Raw genomic sequence first — 23,397 nt, 5'->3', positions numbered from 1 at the left:
AACTCCTTGGATTTAGCTACCAGGTCTGCTGTCTTCCTTAGTAATGATTTGTTAATTTCTGATTTCATCTCTGATTTTCTGTTCTCCTTAGATTAATTTTTATTCCTTTACAGACTTTTTTAGTTGGATACTTGTTCATTCACTTAATTTTTAATTAATGTAGAGGTTTCAGAAATGTTATTTAAAGCTAGAATCTTTTTTTGGTTCTCTATATAATATTTTCTCTTGCAATATTTTCTATATAATCTTAAATCCAATTTTTTAAATTTATTTATTTATTTATATTTGCTTTTTAGGGCTGCACTCGTGGCATATGGGGGTCCCAGGCTAGGGGTCTAATCAGAGTTGTAGCCGCCAGCCTACACCACAGCCACAGCAATGCCAGATCCGAGCTGCATCTGTGACCTATACCACAGCTCACGGCAACGTCAGATCCTTAACCCACTGAGTAAGGCCAGGGATCAAACCCACAACCTCATGGTTCCTAGTCAGATTCGTTTCCACTGCACCACAACAGGAACTCCTGAAATCCATTTTAATATTTGTCTTTAAGCCAAGAGTAGTTTTTTGAGGGAATTTTTAACTCTACATGACTGAAGAAGTTGCTTTTGTTTTCATAAATAACTTCCAGTGTTTATAACATAAAATCCAATAATTGTATTCTGCTATTTGCAATTTGGGAAATTTAAAATTTTATTTGTGGTCTAATATGTACAGTTTTTTATAAACTGTGAGCACTTAAAAAATGTCATCTCAACAAGGTATAGCATACAATGTATACCCCTTAGTTTAGTTTCTTCATTTTGTTCCTGTCTTCTCCTTTCATATTTTTTGTCGACTTCATTTTTCCTAGGCCTGAAAATGATAAATTAAAATCTGTTATTTCTTTGTCTTCTCTAAAATTTGTGCTTTATTGGTTTTTTTGCAATAATATTTTGGACATAAACACAGTACAATAATGTCATTATCATGAATTTGAACCTCTTGCCATTATAGAAGGCATTCAGCACTTTCTGCCACTATTTTGTACGTCTTGTCTGTTTATTAGTATTAAAACTAGCTTTTAAAAAAAAGAATTATAACTAACATACAATGTTATATTGGTTTCAGGTGTAGAGCATAGTGATTTGATATTTCTTAAACATTGTGAAATGATTGCTGAAATAAGACCAGTTACCATCTGTCACCATACAAAGTATTGTAATATTGACTGTATTTATTGCCTATGTGCATTTACATCCCTGGGAGTTTGTACCACTAAATCCCCTTCACTTATTTCATCTTTATCCTCGCCCTCCTAAACACTAGCTTTTTTTAAATTGGAGTCTGGCTGGTATGATTCTATTTATGTTCCTTTTGTTTTCTTCTGTCCTTTGCCATAATTCTTTTTTTTTTTTATGTGTGAATGTGTTTTCCTTCTGATTGTTTAGACAATTAGTTGTTGCCCTTATAGTTTTGTATGGTATTTTCATTCATCTGTTTAACTTTTTTTTTTTTTTTTTTTGGCTTTTTGCCTTTTCTAGGGCCACTCCAGCGGCATATAGAGGTTCCCAGGCTAGGGGTCTAATCGGAGCTGTAGCCGCCGGCCTACGCCAGAGCCACAGCAACACGGGATCGGAACCGCATCTGCAACCTACACCACAGCTCATGGCAACACCGGATCGTTAACCCACTGAGCAAGGGCAGGGACCGAACCCGAAACCTCATGGTTCCTAGTCGGATTCGTTAACCACTGCGCCATGACGGGAACTCCCACTTGGACCCACTATGCCTCAGCAGGAACTCCAAAAAATGTTTTAAGTTTTTTAAATGTCTATCATGTTTGCAAATCTTTGCCAATTACCGTTTATTGAAAAATACATTGTTAGGTCACAGTTTTTCCTCCTCCATTTATTGATGTTGTTCCATTATATTCCAGCATTGAATATTGCTAGATCTGATGAGCCTAGTTTTTTTGCCTTTTTCTACAGGCTGCTGAAAGAATTCTTTCTTTATTCCTGAATTTCAGTAACTTAACCCAATTAGGTCTTAAAATCTTTGGTTCAGTATCAGCATTTAATGGAAGTCTTCATATCCTTTTTTTTTTTTTCTGCAGAGCTGATAAATGATTAATATGATTCTCTATTTCCAGGGGCACCAGTTATTCTTATGTTGGATTTCATTTGTCTTGCCTGTGTTTTATCTTTCTGATTGTTTTATCTTTGCTTTCCTCTCGTGTCCCCTGTGATTGTTTCTTTGACAGTAATTTACCTTTCAGCTATGTCTTAATATTCTTTGTTACTCATTCATTCTGTAATGTTACTTTGCTTTTCAATTTGCTTTATTAGCTCTGCAGTCTTCATCTCAACTTTGAGTTCTTAATTTGATTGGCTTTTTACATTTACTAAATTCTTTATAGCTCAGAACATTAGCAGATTATCTCTTCTTTCCCTTAAATTAAGATTGTTCCAGGAGTTCCCGTCGTGGCGCAGTGGTTAACGAATCCGACTAGGAACCATGAGGTTGCGGGTTCGGTCCCTGCCCTTGCTCAGTGGGTTAAGGATCCGGCGTTGCCGTGAGCTGTGGTGTAGGTTGCAGACGCGGCTCGGATCCTGCGTTGCTGTGGCTCTGATGTAGGCTGGCAGCTACAGCTGCAATTCGACCCCTAGCCTGGGAACCTCCAAATGCTACGGGAGCGGCCCAAGAATGGCAAAAAGACAAAAAAAAAAAAAAAGAAAAAAGATTCTTCCAGAATAGTTTTTTTATTTTGTTTTTGTTTTTTTGCTTTTAAGGCCGAATGTGGCTCACGTTCCCAGGCTAGGAGTCAAATCGGAGCTGCAGCTGTCAACCTGTGCCACAGCCACAGCAATGCAGGATCTGAGCCTCATCTGCAACCTGCACCACAGCTCACAGCAACAGCAGATCCTTAACCTGCTGAGTGAGGCCAGGGATCAAACCCACATCCTGATGGATACTAGTCAGATTCATTTCCACTGCACCACAACAGAAATCCCAGAATAGTTTTTTTTTGTTTGTTTTTTTGTTTTGTTTTTGTTTTTGTCTTTTGTCCTTTTAGGGCCGCACCAGCAGCATATGGAGGTTCCCAGGCTAGGGGTCTAATCGGAGCTGTTGCTGCCAGCCTGTGCCAGAGCCACAGCAGCACCAGATCCGAGCCGCATCTGCAACCTACACCACAGCTCCCCTCACGGCAATGCCAGATCCTTAACCCACTGAGGGAGGCCAGAGATCAAACCCGAAACCTCACGGTTCCTAGTCAGATTTGTTTCCGCTGTGCCATGACAGGAACATTATTTTTTAAGATATTTTTTAAAGCACTTTTTGATTCACAGCAAACCTGAGCAGAAAGTAGAAAGAGTTCTCACATGTCTCTATGCGTGTGTGACCTCCCCCTCAACATTTTGTACCAGAGTGATACATTTGTTACAAGCAGTGACACATCATTATCATTCAGAGTCCATGGAGAATAGATTTTTCATCTCTGTTTTTCATGCTTTTGTTGATGGTATGTTTTCATCATGACAAACCAGATGTCCTGCCTGATTTGTTTTAGTTTTTTCATTTCATTAATGTTTGGCATTGTCAGGTCCGTTACCAGATCATCCTTTTATGCTGAGACATCCAGATAAGAATTGTCTTTGCATCTACCCACACCTTTTAAAATACCTCTCGTTTTCCTTCCTCCACGAGCTCTGCCCTGAGGGTTGTTTATGGAAGTAGGGTTTGACTACTTACAGACTTGTTGCAGACATGAGCCTTCTCTCTACTATGTCCTGATTAAATAATGTGCTGGGGTAGTTTACAGGGTGGATTCCATTGGCACACCTTTAGACTTCAGGTTTCAAACTTGGGATGGTTTCCTACAGCTTTGCCTATGCAGAATCTGCTGTTTCCTGAGCCTATTCGCCATCTCCTTTCAAGAACAACTTATGTTTCCCTGAAAAAGAGAGCTTTGGGTATGTGAAGCCACTTTGAGACACTTGTGTTAAGAATTCACAGCCAGCTTTTTTTTTTTTAGGGCCACACCTGTAGCATATGAAAGTTCCCAGGCTGGGAGTAGAATCAGAGTTGCATCTGCTGGCCTATGCCACAGCCGCAGCAACACAGGATCTGAGCCTCATCTATGACTGACACCACAGCTCACACAACACCAGATCCTTAACTCAGTGGGTGGGGCCAGGGATCAACCCTGCATCCTTATGGATACTAGTTGGGTTCATGACTGTTGAGCCATTATGGGAACTTCCCACAGTCGTCTTTAATATTTTTCCCTGCATCATACTCCTTTGGAAGATCTTATTTTTTTCTTTTATCTACATGTTAGTCAAATGTCTGTTTATTATTAAAGATAATTAGATGTGGATAATTAGAATTCCTTTTATTCTTCCCTTCCTGTCTTCCACAAAGAGTCTTCCCAAGTGGTGTATTTTGTTGCTTTTCCTTTTCCGGTTGAATGGAAGGTGGTTAGAAGAGGTTATGTTTAGAGAAAATTCTTTACCTGGGGTGACCTGCAACATGATTTGTTCTTCGTCTCTTGAGTTGAGACTTTTTGGTGAAATTTAAAATTTTTTTTTCTGTTTCCACCCAACTGCCAACCCCCTCCCCATTTTCTTCTAAAGCTCTAAATTAGGAGCTATTCATGGAGAGTTGCCCAAGCCACTCAGTTTCTTAGAAATGTTCTCTTTTCCTGGCCTTTTCCTCTGTTTAACTGAAGCTGTTGTTTTTGCTCCTGTGGCAGTAATGTGCGTCATAACATTTCTTTAATCATAATCAGGTTTGGGGAACAAGAGATCTGGAGATCTGCCTTTGTGCTCTCACCTTAAGGAGAGAGTACCTTTTCTTAATTTTCATAGAAGAAATTTGAAATTCTTAGGAACTTCATAAAAATCTATAATTTTGTTTAGCCCTAGACTACCATGTATACTTTGCATAAATCTTTATATAACAACACCTGCTCAGAATTTTCCTTTACCACTGCAGTGAGTACAGCAAATGATAGTCTGCCTTCAGAGTGTATCTTTTGTTCTAAAACTATGGTGATGAAGTAAGGAAAACATAAAGTTCTCTTGTGAAATCAGTCTGACATCACAATTGCTGTGTAGAATCTAAACCTCCTTTAGAATAGTATACCTACTGTAAATTACAAAAAGGCATACAGTTGATTTTTAATGTTTATTACATGTTTTATTTCTAAACAGTATATGTTAAGCTAAGGAAGGTTTTATGAAGGAGAATGACCTATCACAGCATGAATAAACCTCCAAAACAGTATGCTAGGTGAAGGAATCCAGACAAAGAAGGTTATGCTTTATATGATTGCATATTCGTGAAATGTTTAGAATAGACAAGTCCATAAACAGAATACAGATGGGTGGTTGCCAGGGACTTAGGAGAAGGAGTGAGTGAAAAGAAATTGCTCAGTGGGTCAGGTTTTTGCTTTGGAGTGATAGAAATGTTTTGAACTAGATAGAAATGTTTTGAATTAGATAGAAGGATGGTTGTACAGCATGGTAAGAGTACTAAATGCAACTTAAATGTTCACTTTAATATAGTTAATTTTGTGTTATGTGATGGCCTGGCGGGTTACGGCTCCTGCATTTTCACTGTTGATGCTCTGGCTGCTGCTGTGCGGCACAGGTTCGCTCCCTGGCCCAGGATCTTCCACATGCTGCAGGTGTGGCAAAAAAAGGGAGGGGAAAAAAAAGAGGAGGGGGGAGAGAAAGAGAGAGAGAACCTGCAACTCTCATTCAAAAAAAAAAAAAAGTGAAGGGATAGTCTTCAAAGAAGAGATTGAGAGAACTGCCCTAATTATACTTTCTGCTCAAATAGCAGTTAATATGTATGACTCGGTATTTGTTTCCTCATGTTTTATTTTTCAAGAGTACAAGTAAATTAGATTTTAGTGATATTGCTTGTAGAAAGAGAGCTCATGTCAGTTTTAGAGTCAACGGAAAGGTTTTCAGTAATGAGATACTGACATTACAGGGCAAAGAACTAACAATTTTAGCTTGCAAAAGAAGCAGCAAATTATACTTGGACTGTGTCATCTCATTCACTTTAGCTTACAAACCATAACTCAGCACTTAGCTACCTCCTAACAGAAACCATCTACTTAAGTGTATACACACTCCCAAATCACCAAAAGCTGTAAGTAAACTTTTTTTAAGAAGAGTTGAGTATGAAATAAAGTGCTGTGTGTAAATATAATACAAAAATATAACATCCTACACATGAGTTTAGGAACAGGAAGTCTGTCATGAATGTATCAATCTTAACCTCTTTACATTGTAATATAGAAATGACTTTTATATATACACAACTGCTTATTGTAAAATCCAAATCTAATAACATAAACGTTTTTATCTGTCATATGAGAATAATAGTTGGATCTACCACCAAGAAGTGGTTATAATGATTAAAATTGATTCATGCCTTAGAATAATGCTTAGCATGTAATAAGCATTCAGTCAGTGTTAGTTATAATGATGAAAAGGATAACTGCTACTACAGTTAGTTAAGCCAAGTTTCTAGTGTTACATACTTAGACTGTTTCTAGCCCATTACAGATAAACAGTTGCACTGAACGTTGTGTTTTCATTCAGTGTAATAGCCCTATTGTGAATTTTTAGTACTAACATTGCTGCGTTTGTTGGTATGTGCCTTTGAACTTGCCAATTTTGTGATTTTTATTTTATTTTATTTTTGCTTTTTAGGGCTGCACCTGCGGCATGTGGAAGTTCCCTGGCTAGGAGTCCAGTTGGACCTGGAGCTGCTTGACTATGCCACAGCCACAGCAATACCAGATCCCAGCCTGCGATCTATACCACAGCTCACGGCAAGGCCGGATCCTTAACCCACTGAGTGAGGCCAGGGATCAAATCTGCAACCTCACAGACACTGGTTAGGCTCAGTACCGCCAAGCCACAACAGGAACTTCTGTGATTTTTTTTTTTTTTTTTTTTTGAAGGTTTTACAGGTTTACACCACCACCAAATGAAAGTACTTGCGTTACCATAGTCTCCCAAGGTTTTTTTTTTAATCTTTAAAATTGTGATATAATGGCATTTAGTTATGAGAAATTAAATGAAATCATGTATTTAAAGTGCTTAGCATGTTGTCTTCCCCTTAGTAAGCACTGTTTTTGTTGCTACTACTGAAGATGGGAAGGAAAAATACTTACCATGTGAAAGCAAATATTACCATCCTAGATTTAATATGTAATATTTAAGAGAGCTTTTCTCTCTAAATAACTTTAGCCACCAAAATCCTTTATAGCCTAAAAAATCATGTCCCTAATTTGATTCTGTTTTTAATACTGCCCTTTTACTTTTGAAGGCAGACATTTCAGAGTTTATAAACCTCACATGCTTTGTTGCTTTCCTAACTGTAGGAGAGCAACTGTGTTCCATAGAACATAAACATTTTTAAGTTGTTTGCTTCACAGCAAATGATATCAGAAGGGCAGATGGTTGACTTAGTTTTATTGTGTGATTAAATATAGGAGCTTTTTGTGTTCATAAAAAATTCATTTCTTTCTTGCTTTTAGTTTATCCTAATATGTAAGTATAAATTACAGATATCTACTTCTAAGGTCAGTCAATAAGTGGATTTTGAAAAAGCTTTGACTTGTAATACATTTTATATTTTGACATACCTATATTATGGCTGATTACTTAATACTTATTCTTCTCTTAATAGTCTCTAAAAGTACTTATAAATTTGAATTATTTTTAGTAAGTTGTTAAGACATCAATTTTGTATTTTAGTAAATTGCTAATTATAATCCTTGATTTCTTCTACTGGCAGCATTATTTTCCCATTCTTTCCAAAAGTAGTCTGTTTCATAAACATTTATTGAGTGTTTTCTATATCCTGGCTACTTAACGCTAGGAAAAAGGGTTCAGGAAGACATTTGACTATCTTTATCTTCAGAGATTGTAATCTTTGGACATATTAAAATAATACTTATCTGGAAAAGAGTTTTTTTATATAATAGAGTTCCCTGTAGATAACAGACACTGATTCCTAAATCAGTTTCAATTTTAATACTAAAATTTAAAATGAAAATCCTTAAAAAGTATCTTAAACAGCTTCCTGCATTCTTCAACTGAATAAACCATCTTCATTTTTTTGGTTGTGCTAAGAATTATTTTTATTTAAAACATCTGAATAATGGCCTTGGGGTGAGTGGTTGAATGTAGTTTTTATCTGTTTTAAATCTATGAGTTTTTTTTTTTAATTTATTTATTTATTTTGTCTTTTTTTTTTTTGCTATTTCTTCGGCCGCTCCCGCGGCATATGGAGATTCCCAGGCTAGGGGTCCAATCGGAGCTGTAGCCACTGGCCTACACCAGAGCCACAGCAACACGGGATCCGAGCCGCGTCTGCAACCTACACCACAGCTCACGGCAACGCAAGGCCAGGGACCGAACCCGCAACCTCATGGTTCCTAGTCGGATTCGTTAACCACTGCGCCACGACGGGAACTCTGAGTTTTTTTATGTATGCAACTAGAAGTGGATTCTCACTAGGGCATTTTCAGCTTCGGTATCATTTTAAGGATTTCATTCTAATTCCACTCTGTTTATTTTCTTTGAATTATTGGCGGTCTTATTTAACTAAAATCTTATAACATGATGAACCTTAAACATTATTAGGCAAGGCGTTCCCATTGTGGCTCAGTGGTTAACAAACGTGACTAGTATCCATGAGGAAGCAGGTTTGATTCCTGGCCTTGCTCGGTGAGTTAAGGATCTGGCATTGCGGTAAGCTGTGGTGTAGGTTGCGGCTGGGCTCAGATGCGGCATTGCTGTGGCTGTGGCATAGGCCAGCGGCTACAGCTCTGATTGGATCCCTAGCCTGGGAACCTCCATATGCCTTGGGTATGGCCCTAAAAAGACAAAAAGACAAAACAAACCAACATAAATACATTATACTAAGTGAAAGCCACATGTTTAATTATTACATTTGTATGAAATACCTTTTTTTTTTTGCCGGCCCAGATCCAAGCTGCAGTTTTGATTTACACCACTGCAGCTATGCCAGATCCTTAACCCACTGTGCCAGGCTGGGGGTAGTGATCCTGCATCCCACCACTCCAGAGACTGCCTCCCATCTTGTCACGCCACAGGGGAGCTCCTAGATGAAATATCTAGAAGAGGCAAATCTATAGAAATAGAAAATGGTTTAGTTTTTGCCAGGGGTTGGAGGAAAGGGAGAATAGAGAATGACTGCTAATGGGTATGGAGTTTCTTTTGGGGGTGATAAAAATGTTCTGGAATTAGAGAGTGGTTATGATTGAACACCTGTGTAAATGTACTAAATCCCACTGAATTGTACACTTTAAAAGAGTGAGTCTTCATATCTCAACTTTAAAATCTAAATGGAAGCACATTTTTCTTTTTTTTTTTCTTTTTTTTTTTTTTTTTGGTCTTTTTGTCTGTTGTTGTTGTTGCTATTTCTTGGGCCGCTCCCGCGGCATATGGAGATTCCCAGGCTAGGGGTTGAATCGGAGCTGTAGCCACCAGCCTACGCCAGAGCCACAGCAACGCGGAATCCGAGCCGCGTCTGCAACCTACACCACAGCTCACGGCAACGCCGGATCGTTAACCCACTGAGCAAGGGCAGGGACCGAACCCGCAACCTCACGGTTCCTAGTCGGATTCGTTAACCACTGCGCCACAACGGGAACTCCTGGAAGCACATTTTTCTAATGAAAAACCTTTCAAAACACTTTCCAGATCTAAATCTATACTTTTTTTCTTTTATTCATTGGTTTAGATTTTGAGTCTCTCAAATATAATTTGTGTTTTCCTTAAGGGTAGCAGAAGTACAGTTGTGCATTAAATGAAAATTTAGATAATAATTTATTGTTTGTAAAGAAAAAACAAAAGTCTTCTTTACTCAGCAGAATATTGTCCTGCTGTAACTCCTTGGTATCATCAGTATGTAGGTAAGAAAAACAAATCTATGTGGGAGTTCCTCCTGTGGTGCAGCAGAATCAGCGGCATCTCTGGAGTACTGGGACACAGGTTCAATCACTGGCCTTGCTCAGTGGGCTAGTAAGAATCCGGTGTTGCCCTGAGCTGTCGTGTAGACTGGCAGCTACAGCTCCAATTCGACCCCTAGCCTGGGGTACAGCCCTAAAAAGACAATAAATTAAATAAATAAATAAATAAATAACAGAAACATAACCTGTTTTTCTTCATTAAGCATAAATTGGAAAATATTTTTAAGATATGTTATATTGCCTTATTAATTTTGTTTTCATTAGTTTAATTTTTGTTTTTATATTACATATAATTTTTAATTTATATTTTTGTGGTTCTGTGTAACTTTTTCTTTCTGTCTTTTTTGTTTGTTTCTTTCTTTCTTTCTTTCTTTATTTTCTTTCATGGCCACACCTACGGTATATGAAAGTTCCCGGGCTAGGGGTCAAATTGGAACTGCAGCTGCTTACCTCCACCACAGCTTTCGACCACGCCTGATCCTTAATTCACTGAGTGAGGCCAGGGATCAAACCCGCATCCTCATAGATACTGTGTCTGGTTCTTTACCTGCTGAGCCATAATGTGAACTCCCTGTGTAACTTTTTCAGTCTGTAAAATTTTTTTTTTTTTTTTTTTTTTTTTTTTTTTGCCTTTTCTAGAGCTGCACCCTTGGCATATGGAGGTTCCCAGGCTAGGGGTCTAATTGGAGCTGTAGCTGCCGACCTACGCCAGAGCCACAGCACCGAGGGATCCGAGCCGCGTCTGCGACCTACACCACAGCTCGTGGCAATACCGGATCCTTAACCTACTGAGCAAGGCCAGGGATTGAACAACCCGCAACCTCATGGTTCCTAGTTGGACTCGTTTCCACTGTGCCATGACAGGAACTCCTCAGTCTATAAAATTTTTAATGACAGTACCACAAGTAGTTTGTCATTCTGCTGTTTGAAAATGAGTAATTTCTTTGAGCTGTAAGCTGCTAAACACATTTTTATGTTTTTATTTTTAGGCTATGGAGTTATTAGTAGAGAAAGCAATCAGTAGTGCTTCTAGTCCTCAGAGCCCTGGAGATGCACTGAGAAGAGTTTTTGAGTGCATTTCTTCAGGGATTATTCTTAAAGGTAAGTTTTACTTCATTTTTATTATGTGCTTGCGTATTTGATGGTTGAATGAGAACTCTTCTTTCTTTTACAAATAGATGATGTGAATGCTTTTTTCTGTCTGCACTGATTGCTGTAGGTAGTCCTGGACTTCTGGATCCTTGTGAAAAGGATCCCTTTGATACCTTGGCAACAATGACTGACCAGCAACGTGAAGACATCACATCTAGTGCACAGGTACCAGTGTGTTCCTAATTCTAAAACTTTGTCATATCACTGCCCTTAAGGTTTTTGTTTTGTTTTTTGGCTTTGTGAGGTGTTTGAGGCCGTGCCCATAGCATATGGAAGTTCCTGGGCCAGGGATTGAACCCACACCACAGCAGCAACCCAGGCCACTGCAGTGACACTGTCAGATCCTTAACCCACTACACTACAAGAAAACTTTGGTCTTGTTTTTTTTTATAGTTGTTTTTTAGAAGAAATCACTGTATAGCATTCATTCTTCTGCTTCTTTGGTAAGGCCTTATAGAGGATATTAAGTAGATTTCATTAATATAATCTTAAATTTTATTATTTTAACTATGTATTTGTCTAATTAAGTGTATTAGGTAAATATAAAAATACAACAGTATTTTTGATGTCACTGAATCTGGGTATTACATTATATATCAAGATCAGTAGAGACACTATTTGTGTCCTCTAGATGTACAGAAGTGTTGTGCTGTGTGGTTTGTGGTAAATTTTGTTGTAATTTAGCCTTTCCTACCAATAAAAGTGCAGCTAATGTAGTAATTAAAAATGTGGGCTTTGGAGTCAAGACTTCCTTGAGTTTGAATACCAGCTCTGCTGTTTCATCTATAAGGGATAAGAGTACTATCTGTCTCGAATAGGATTATTGGGAAGATTAAACAAGTTAATATTTCAGTCAGTCTAAAACTGCTCTGGCTTTCCTTTTTTGACTCCAGAAGTGCACTGAGAAAGCTACTTAGCTGTAAATAATAATAATCTACTCTAAGGCATTTGAAATTATTGCACTTAAGATTTTGATCTCTTGTCTCTTCTGGAAAGGATAATTTGGAATTTGGAAAATCATGATTAAAGTAACTTTTCATGCTAAAAGTATATTGAGGGAGAGTCAATAGTAATAGAAATTATAAATATCTTAGACTCATAAGATTTGAGTATATTAAACAAATTTTGTTTTTATTTTGGGGGGTTTAATTTTCTTTTTTTTCTTTTTTTTTTTGCCTTTTCTAGAGCCATAGCCATGGCATTTGGAGGTTCCCAGGCTAGGGGTCCAGTTGGAGCTACACCTGCCAGCCTACACCACAGGCACAGCAACACAGGATCCAACCTGCATCTGCGACCTACAGTGCAGCTCATGGCAATGCCAGATCCTCTACCCACTGTGCCAGGCCAGGGATCGATCCCCCAACCTCATGGTTCCTAGTCGGATTTGTTAACCACTGAGTCACAACAGGAATTCCTGTCTTTGGGTTTAATTTTCTAAGGAAGAAAACAGTTGCCCTAAGTTGCTTTTCTTTCTTCCTTGACACTTAAAGAAGGAATTCTTATAAATTTATTGTTAGGAGCAGCAGGGCATTAGAAAACTAAGAGAATTCATAATTGGAAGGAAGGAAACTTTTTAAAAATGTGACTTTGAAGAAAGTGATCTGGTTTTAAGAGGTAGTTAGAAATGTCCTTGTCAAGGATGTCCACTTTCACCACTATTATTCAACATAGTTTTGAAAGTCCTAGCCACAGCAATCAGAGAAGAAAACAAACCAAAAAAAAAGGAATCTGAACTGGAAAAGAAGTAAAACTATCACTGTTTGCAGATAACATGATACTATACCTAGAAAACCCCAGAACAGCACCAGAAAACTGTTAGAATTCATCAACGAATTTGGCAAAGTTGCAGGCTATGAAATTAATAGACAAAATCACTTGCTTTCTATATACTGATAATGAGAGATCAGAAAAAAATGAGAGAAACCATCCCATTTACAATCAACATCATGCAGAGTTTTTTCAGCAGAAACTCTGGCCTGCAGAGTTTCTGCTGAAAAATCTGCCGATAACCTTAATGGGGTTCCCTTGTATGTTATTTGTTTCTTTTCCCTAAGCTGCTTTCAGTATTTTCTCTTTGTCAGTTCAGTTTTGGTCAGTTTGATTAATATGTGTCTCAGGGTGTTCCTCCTTGGGTTTATTTTATATGGTACTCTTACACTTCCTGGATTTGAGTGAGTGGTTTTTTTCCCATGTTAGGAAAGTTTTTCGTTATTACCTCTTAAAGTATTTTTTCTGTCCCTTTCTCTCTTCTCCTTCTGGCACCGCTATAATACGGACGTTGGTGCATTTAACATTGTCCCAGAGTTCTCTGAAGACTCTCTTCATTTCTTTTCAACCTTTTTTCTCTTTTCTGTTCCTCATCAGTGATTGCCGCTAGTCTGTCCTCCACCTCGCTTATTTGTTCTTCTGCCTCCTGTATTCTGCTGTTGGCTGCATCTAGTGAATTTTTTATTTCAGTTATTGTATTTTGCATCTCTGCTTGCTTAAGTTTTATATCTTGTATTTCTTCGCTCAGTGTTTCCTGTAAATTATCTATCTTTGCCTCCAGTTTATTTCCAATGTCTCACATCATCTTTAGCATCAATAGTCTAAAGCCTTTTTCCTGGAGGCTGAGTATCTCCTGATCACTTGGCTGTTTTTCTGGGGCTTTTTCTTTCTCCCTCATCTGAGTTACAGTTCTCTGTCTTTTCATTTTTATAGGTTTTTGGTGTGGTGACCTTTTTGCAGACAATAGAGTTGTAGCCATTCTTACTTCTGGTGTCTGCTTCCCTTGTGGCTGAAGTCAGTATGGGGACTTGCTTAGGCTTCCTGATGGGAGGGACTGGTGCCTGCCCACTGGTAGGTGGGGCTGATTCCTATCCCTCTGGTGGGTGGGGCTTTGTCTCTGGGTTAGATTAGAGGTGGCTGTGTGCCTGGGGGGTTCTTTAGAGAGCTTGTTTACTGATGGGTGGGGCTGTGATGCCACCTGGATTATTGTTTGACCTGGAGCTTCTCAGCACTGATGGGTGGGGCCAGATTTTCCCAAAAATGGCCACCTCCAGGGAAACACATGCTGATGAATATTCACGAGAGCTTTGCCTCCAAGGTCCTTCCCCCACAACGAACCACAGTCACCAGTTTTCCCAGGAGGTCCTCCAAGAACTGCAGTCAGGTCTGACCCAGATGCCTATGGAGCCTTTGCTTTTTGCCCTGGGACTCAGTGTGCATGAAAGCCTGTGTGCATCTTTCAAGAACTGGGTCTCTGTTGCCCCCAGTCCCGTGAAACTCCTGCACACAAGCCCCACTGGCCTTCAATGCCAGGTGCTCCAGGGGCTTTCTCCCAGTGCCAGATCCCCAGGCGTGGGGATTTGATGTGGAGCTCAGAACTCTCACTCCTGTAGGTGAGTCTGTGATACAGTTATTTTCCAGTCTGTGGAGTTTCCCACCCAGGAGGTATGGGGTTGTTTATATCACATAATCGCCCCTCCTACCTCTTGATGTTGCCTCCTCTTTGTCTTCTGGAATAGAGTATCTTTTTGAAAGTTTCCAGTCCATTTGGTTGAAGGTTGCTCAGCATTTGGTTGTAATTTTGTTGTTTTTGTGAGAGAAGTTGAGTTCCAGTCCTTCTATTCCACCATCTTAATCCTGTCTCCAAGACACAACCATTTTCTATGTAGACAAGTAGAACACATACTCTTCATGTGACTCTATGTGAAAAAGAAGCTTATCTGATAGAACATTGTATTAGTTCCCTGTGGTGCTGTAACAAATTATTACAAATGTAGTGGATTAAAACGACAGTTTTTTTCTCAGCATTGTGGGGACCAGCAGTCCAAAATCAAGAAGTAAGCAGAGACATAAGCCTTTGAGAGTCTCTTCAAGCTTCTGGTGACTGTCATTGTACAGTCAACATCAAAAAGAATAAAATACCACTGTTCCTGTTGTGGCGCAGTGGTTAATGAATCCGACTAGGAACCATGAGGTTGCAGGTTCGATCCCTGGCCTTGTTCAGTGGGTTAAGGATCCGGCGTTGCCATGAGCTGTGGTGTAGGTTGCAGACGTGGCTTGGATCCCGTGTTGCTGTGGCTCTGGCATAGGCTGGTGGCTACAGCTCCGATTGGACCTCTCGCCTGGGAATCTCCATATGCCAAGGGTGCAGCCATAGAAAAGGCAAAAAAAGACCAAAAAAAAAAAAAAAAAAGAATAAAATACCTAGGAATAAACAGGAATAAACTTACCTAAAGAGACAAAAGACCTATACTCTGAAAACTATAAGATTTTGATGAAAGAAATCAAAGATGACACAAACAGATGGAAAGATATATACCATACTCTTGGATTGGAAGAATCAATATTGTCAAAATGACTGTACTACAAGGCAATCTACAGATTAAGTGCTATCCCTATCAAATTACCAAAGGCATTCTTCACAGAACTAGAACAGAATATTTTAAAATTTGTATGGAACCACAAGACACCCCAAACAGCCAAAACAGTATTGGGAAAAAAAAAAATGAAAATGAATGAATCAAGCTTCCTGACTTTAGACAATACTACAAAACTACAGTCATCAGAACAATACGGTACTGGCACAAAAACAGAAATATAGATCAGTTGAACAGGATAGAAAGCCCAGAAATAAACCCAAGCACCTGTGGTTAACCAATCTATGACAAAGGAGGAAAGAACATACAGTGGAAGATAGTCTCTTCAGTAAATGGTGCTGGGAAAACTGGAGAGCTACATGTTAAAAAATGAAAGTAGAACGCTAATACCATATACAAAAATAAACTCAGAATGGGTTAAAGACCTAAATTAAGGCCAGATACAGTAAAACTCCTAGAGGAAAACAAAGGCAGAATGTTCTTTGACATAAATCACAGCAACATCTTGTTTGATCCACCTCTTAGAAAAATGACAATAAAGGCACAAATAAATCAGTGGGACCTAGTTAAACTCAAAAGCTTTTGCACAGCAAGGGAAACCATTAAAAAACCGAGACAACAACCCTCAGAATGGGAAAAAATCTTCACCAACGAAGCAACAGACAAGGGCCTAATCTCCAAAATAAACAAACAACTCACGCAACCCAACAACAAAAAAACAAACAACCCAGTTGAAAAATGGGCAGCAGACCTAAGTAGACATTTCTCCAACGAAGACATGTGGATGGCCAACAGGCATATGAAAAAATGCTCAATTTCACTAATTATTAGAGAAATGCAAATCAAAACTACAGTGAAACGCTGCCTCACATCGGTCAGAATGGCCATCACTAACAAGTCAGCAAATAACAAATGCTGGAGAGGGTGTGGAGGAAAAGGTACCCTCCTTCACTGTTGGTGGAAATGTCAATTGGTACAACCTATGTAAAATATTATGGAGGTACCTCAGAAAACTAAATATTGAACCACCCATATGATCCAGCAATCCCACTGCTGGACATACATCCAGACAAAATTTTCATTAAAAAAAAGATAATAATGAACCCCTGTGTTCATTGCAGCACCTATTCACAATAGCCGAGATATGGAAACAATCTAAATGTCCATCGGCAGGTGCATGGATTAAGAAGATGTGGTACATATATACAATAGAATATTACTCAGCCATAAAAAAGACAAATCAGTGCCATTTGCAGCAACATGGATGGAACTAGAGATTCTCATACTAAGCGAAGTAAGCCAGAAAGAGAAAAACAAATACCATATGATACCACTTACATGTGGAATCTAAAATATGGAACAGATAATCCTATCTTTAAAAAAAGAGAAATGGATCATGGCCAAGGAGAGCAGACTTGGGGTTCCCAAGGGGGAAAGGGGAGGGAGTAGGACAGATGAGCATTTGGGGAGTTTTTTGGATACAAACTGTTATATTTGGAATGGTCGGGCAGTGGTACCTTACTGTACAGCACAGGGAAATGTGTGTGATTGGGTCATTTTATTCTACAACAGAACTTGAAGAAACATTATAAATCAACTATACTTTATTCTGCTTTTTGGTGGGTTTTTTTTGTTTTGTTTTGTTTTTTGTTTTTTTGTTTTTTTTTTTTTTGTCTTTTCTCTTTTCTAGGGCTGCACCCACGGCATATGTAGGTTCCCAGGCTAGAGGTTGAATTGGGGCTGTAGCTGCCAGCCTACACCGCACTCACAGCAATGCCAGATCCTCAACCGCTTGAGCGAGGCCAGGGATCGAATCCACCACCTCATGATTCCTAGTCGGATTCATTAACCACTGAGCCACAATGGGAACTCAACTATATGTTAATAAATAAAAAATAAATGAGAAAATAGTATGACAAAGAAGAAACAAACAAACTAGAAAGAAATGTCCTTGTTAGAGTTCCCTGATGGCTCAGCAGGTTAAGGATCCCGCATTGTCTTGAAAGTCAGTGGAGAAAAGGGAATCCTCATACACTGTTAGTGGGAATATAAATTGGTGCAGCCACTGTGGAAAGCAGTATGGGGGTTTCTCAAAAAACTGGAACCACCATATGACCCAGCAGTTACACTCCTGGGTGTATAGCAAAAGAAACCAAAATCTCTTAATTCAAAAAGATAGACACACCCAAATGTTCATAGTAGCCAAGATATGAAAGCAACCTAAGTGTCCATCAGCAGATGAATTGATAAAGATGTGGTATAGATACAGTGGGACACTAATCAGCCATTAAAAAGAGTGATATTTTGCCATTTGCAGCAACATGGATGGATTTGGAGGGTGTTACGCTAAGCGAAATAAGTCAGAGAAAGGTAAATATTGTATGATACCACTCATGTGGACTCTAAAAAATATGATTAGTCAGTATAACAAAAAAGAAGCAGACTCCCAGATGTAGGAAACAAATTAGGGGTTACCAGTAAAAGGAGGGAAGGGGAAAGGGACAGTATAGAGGTAGGGGAGTAAGTACAAACTATTATATGTAAAATAAGTTACAAGAATATATTGTACAACATCAGGAATATAGCCAATATTTTATAATAACTCTGGAGTGTATTAACCTTTCAAAATTATGAATCACCATATTGTTCATTTGTAACATATAATATTGTACATCAGCTATACTTCAATCAATAAAAAGGAAGTTACATATACTGCATCATTCCATTTATGTAACATTTGTGAAATAATAGTTGTAGAGATGGAGAACATATCAGTGATTCCTAGGAGTTAGATATAGGGCAGAGGATTGGTTTGGCTATAAAGGGAGTCTAGTGATAATAGAGTTTAATGTCTTCTAATGGTAGTTATACAACGCTGCATATATGGTAAAGTTTCACAGAGCTAAACATCACAGATAAACAAATGTATGCATAGCTGGTAAAAAATCTGAATAAGCTCTATGCATTGTACCCATGTCAATTTCAGTTTTTGCTTCTTGGTGGCTATAGTGAGCACATTAATAATTATCTTCCTTCCTTAGTCTCTGTCTGGATCTATTCCTCTCTTTCTTCTATATTATTTACCTTTATTTTTGTATGCCTCTGTATGTTTTTTCCCTAGCAATCCTTTACCAGTTACTTCTGCAAGATATAGCCTTTGTCATTTATTCAGATCCCTTACACGGATCCAATAGAAAAACATACCTTTTAAAAGGTACGTAAAGGTGCCATTTACATCTAGTCAATCCCCCTACAAAAGGAATTCAGTAAACCTTAAATCTTCTTTGATATTGTTTAAAAATGCCAAGATTACTTTGTATGGGAGTAGTTTTAATACTAAATCTAATTATTTAGCAGCAAGCTTCGGTGCTGCTAAATAATTGCCAAACATACAGTTGAAATCTCTCTTCTTGTCAAAATTTAGAAAGACATACAAACCATATGCAGAACAAGAACTTAAAAGAGTGCTCACTCTAGCCTCAGATGCTATTTTTAGTTTTTCTTACTATAATAATTCTTCTATTTGGAAACTCCTAGTATTAGAATAGGCTGATGATCAGTAGCAGTATCTCTGTGGTAGAAATGTATTATTACTCATTATTATATACTAGATGTCTTTAGATGTTTTAATACAGAAAAAAAATTTTATCTTTGGGAAGGAGGTTTTGTGAGTCTCTAAATAAAGTATTCTGTTATGATAAATATTCTTGGTTGCACTTCAGAAAGTTAACAGCCTTATAGCTTAAATGAGATAGAAAAGCACCCGGTACTGCCAAAAATCCAAGACTTCAGACATATCAAGTTCTGAATATATAAGTGATTTGGGAACTTTTCAAGGTTTAAAAAGCCAATCAATGTATGAGGCAAAGTTCTAAGGAACTAGAATCATCAAATCTGGAAAAAAAATTTTAGAACAATAAATTCTCACATGGATGGTTGTAATCAGTAACTCTCTCAGCTGAAGAAAGTAAACAGGGATTTAGAATAGTCTTGAAGAGTAGCCACTTCGGAAAACAGTTTGGCACTTCCTCAGTGATTAGACAGAGTTACTGTATGACCCAGCAGTTTGACTCCTGGGTATATACCCAAGAGAACTGAAAATAAATGTTCGTTTAAAAAATTTAGGGAGTTCCCATCGTGGCTCAGTGGTTAACGAATCCGACTAGGAACCATGAGGTTGTGGGTTTGATCCCTGGCCTTGCTCAGTAGGTTAAGGATCCGGCGTTGCCGTGAGCTGTGGAGTAGGTCGAAGACGAGGCTCAGATCCTGGGTTGCTGTGGCTCTGGCGTAGGCCAGCTGCAGCTCCATTTGGACCCCTAGCCTGAGAACCTCCATATGCCACAGGAGTGGCCCAAGAAATGGCAATAAGACACACACACAAAAAAAGGCACGTGGTCTCAGGACAATTCCTGTGGTGGCTCAGGGGAAACAATTCCAACTAGTATCCATGAGGATGTGGGTTCGATCCCTGACCTCGATCAGTGGGTTAAGGATCTGGCGTTGCTGTGAGCTGCGGGTGTAGGTTGCAGACCTGGCTCGGATCCTGAGTTGCTGTGGCTCTGGCGTAGGCTGGGGGCTACAGCTCTGATTAGACCCCTGGCCTGGGAACCTCCATGTGCCGCGGGTGCAGCCCTAGAAAAGGCAAAAAGACCAAAAAAAAAAGAAAGAAAGAAAAAATGTATACACAGGAGCTCCCCGATGGCTCAGCAGGTTAAGGATCCTGCATTGTCACTGATGTGGCTCTGGTTAGAGCTATGGCACAGGTTTGATCCCTGGCCTGGAAACTTCTGTATGCCATGGACACAGTCACAAAAAAAGAAATTTATATGCCAAAAAAATAATTTAAAATTTTAAAAGTAGGAATTCCCATTATGGTACAGCAAAAACGAATCCGGCTAGTATCCATGAGGGTGTGGGTTCGATTGCTGGCCTCGCTCAGCAGGTCGGGGATCCGGCACTGTTGTGAGCTGTGGTGTAGGTCAGACGTGGCTTGACAAAAGACAAAAATTGTGATACATGAGATCTTGTGACATTGATGCCTAGTATATTCCTATTTATATACAGCCATGTAGTGAAAAATCTTTTTTTAGTTGATGAAGTAAAAAGTTGAAAAATAATATTCATTTTGTAAACCTGGGGAGGTGTGTGTACCTGTAGCCTACACACATGGGCATCCACAGGAAAAGTATGAAAATATGTGAATATGAACCAGAGATTCATTCAAGGAGTGAAATGCTTTTTCTTTTACTGTATATTGTTTTAGGATTTTTTTTTTTTAATGAACATGATACAATTTTTTTTTTCAGGATAATTTTTTTAACTTATGGTTTTGTTTTGTTTGTTTTTGGCCCTGCCTGTGACATTTGGAGGTTCCTAAGCCAGGGATTGAATCTGGGCCACTCAAGCTGCTTCAGTGACAACGCTGGATCCTTAAAACCCATTGCGCCACAAGAAAACTCCTTTTTTTTTTTTTAAACCAAAATAGTATGCACTCAGAAAAGCCTGAAAATAAAACCGTCAGAACATATTGACTCTTCATTTGTGAGACTTAATATTGTTCAACGTCCATTAAACATGCTTTTTTTATATTGTGTGGGGCTATATACCTAACAAGAATTAACATTGATTTTTTAAATTAACTAAATTCTTACTCTTTGTTGCAGTTTGCATTGAGACTCCTCGCATTCCGCCAGATACACAAAGTTTTAGGCATGGATCCACTACCCCAAATGAGCCAACGTTTTAACATCCACAACAACAGGAAACGAAGAAGGGATAGTGATGGAGTTGATGGATTTGAAGCTGAGGGGAAAAAAGACAAAAAAGATTATGATAACTTTTAAAAAGTTACTGTAAATCTTCAGTGTTAAAAACAACAGGTGCCCATTTGTTGGCTGTTTTTCATTCATAATAATGTCTACTTTGAAATAATTGTCAAGAATTTAAAGAATTTCATGGAAGAACCAAGTTTTTCTATGACATAAAAATCTTAATGTACAGTGTTAGGTATTATATGAATGGAAAGACATCCCCCAAAATTGTGCTCCAACTAGGGGGAAAACAATTGTTCTGATTTTTTTTTCCCATTGCTTTTGTTTTATTTACTGATTGCCCTAGCTCCCCTGTATTTGTGTCTTTTACTAACTAGTCCTATTAAATCTTTACTGTATTTAATGCAGTATTTGTGCTTCAGTTGCTATGTGTATTTTGATATTTTTATTTAGAGGTTTTGTTTGCTCCTTGACACTAGTTGTTACTTTGTGTTACAGATATCCTTTGCCCCTTAATATTTTACAGCAGTACGTTTTTTTGTAACGTGAGACTGCAGAATTTTTTCCTTTTGTTTTATTATTCTTTTATGTGATGGACTACGACACAAAAAGTTATTCTGCCATTTAAGTGCTCAGAACTGAATGTTTCTGCAGATCTTGTGGCATTTGTCTCTCTAGTGTGATATATAAAGGTGTAATTAAGACAGATTTCTGTTAATCTAATCAAGTTTGCTGTTAGTTGTGCATTAGCGGTATAAAAGCTAATATATACTATATGGTCTTGCAACAGTTTTAAAGCCTCTGCATAATTGATAATAAAATGCATGACATTTTTGTTTTTAATAGACTTTTAAAATTATTATTTTAGGTTTGACACATAGATCTTTGTACAGTTGACTTTTTGACATAGCAAGGCCAAAAATAACTTTCTGAATATTTTTTTCTTCTGCATAAGTGGAAAGGGCATTTTTCATAAATAAGTGGGCTAACCAATATTTTCAAAAGAACTTTATCATTGTGCAACTAACAACAGTAACTAGCCCTTAATTATGAAGACAGTTCCTTACTGGTGTGTGTGAGATTACTCTAGCAACTATTACAGTATAACACAGTTGAATGATCCCTCCCCCTGCCCCCACACCCAATCACCCAGCTAATTTACAGTTCTATTAACAGTGAGGTCAATAAAGTATTACTGATATAATTTAAGATTATCTGAGAAAAAAAAACAGAAAATTATTTGGTGTGGCCATCTTACATGCTTATATGTCCTACAAAAAGCTAAATATTCTGGCAGTGGTGTAATGAAAAGTTACATCTTACTGTTAATAATATGTATGCTCTGGTACACAGATGTCATTTTGTTGTCACAGCACTACAGTGAAATACACAAATAAAAAATTAAATTCATATAATGACTTACATGTATTATATATTAGAATTGACATCATAAATACTTTTGCTTTGAAATGACTTATGCTTCAGTAAAACCATACATATTCAGATTTATTGGGTACTTATATTTTGTTATTCCTGACAAAGGATAATTTCTACAAAATTAACATAATTGAATACCATATTGGTTCAGTTTCTTTCTTGGGTCAGAATCGTCCGCTGGACACCATAGGAGACAAACGCTGTGGGGAAAAAATAAGAGACTAGGGCTTTTCTCCCAAATTTGTCACATGCTATCTTCATACCTTGGGCAGGTGTCTTTTTAAGCTTTTTTTTTTTTTCTTTTTAAACTTTCTGAGTCTCATTTTATTTTTTTGAATATTGAATCACCTAGTAAAAATTTTGAAATTTTCTTTCTCACAGTTCTCTTGAGAGAAGAGGAAAGAGCTAACATCACACACTAATGACAGACACCATGCTAGGTTTTTCACATGTTTTCCTGTTTAAAACTGTCATAACACTAAGAATAAGTGAAGATGCTGTCTGTACTTATTTTTCAGATGAGAAAACTAACACCCAGAGTGCCTAACTAAAGGTAGTACATAAATTTAGTGACAGAGTTGAAATTGAGAATCAGGTATCAAAACTCATGCTCCACACTTTACCAGTCTGCTCCCTTCATCCTGCAGGTATGTTCTAAAAAATGTTT

General features: G+C 38.1%; 1 protein-coding gene across 4 annotated transcripts in view; it reads left to right on the top strand.

The window, feature by feature from the left end:
• The window catches only part of ZFR (zinc finger RNA binding protein), a 94,433-nt gene extending 71,730 nt beyond the window's left edge, over positions 1–22,703 (top strand). For all 4 annotated transcript variants that reach the window (XR_002339765.1, XR_002339764.1, XM_021076978.1 and 1 more), the window contains 3 exons: positions 10,996–11,107; positions 11,226–11,323; positions 21,186–22,703. Coding sequence is in view for 2 of the 4 variants with exons in the window: in XM_021076978.1 (XP_020932637.1) it covers positions 10,996–11,107; positions 11,226–11,323; positions 21,186–21,365 (390 nt within the window). In the remaining 2 variants the exon portion in view is untranslated. The remainder of the gene's footprint in view (positions 1–10,995; positions 11,108–11,225; positions 11,324–21,185) is intronic.

The sequence above is a fragment of the Sus scrofa genome, chromosome 16 (genome assembly GCF_000003025.6).
Source record: "Sus scrofa isolate TJ Tabasco breed Duroc chromosome 16, Sscrofa11.1, whole genome shotgun sequence".
In the NCBI taxonomy this organism is placed as follows: domain Eukaryota; kingdom Metazoa; phylum Chordata; class Mammalia; order Artiodactyla; family Suidae; genus Sus; species Sus scrofa.
This window is presented reverse-complemented; position numbering and strand designations above follow the sequence as displayed.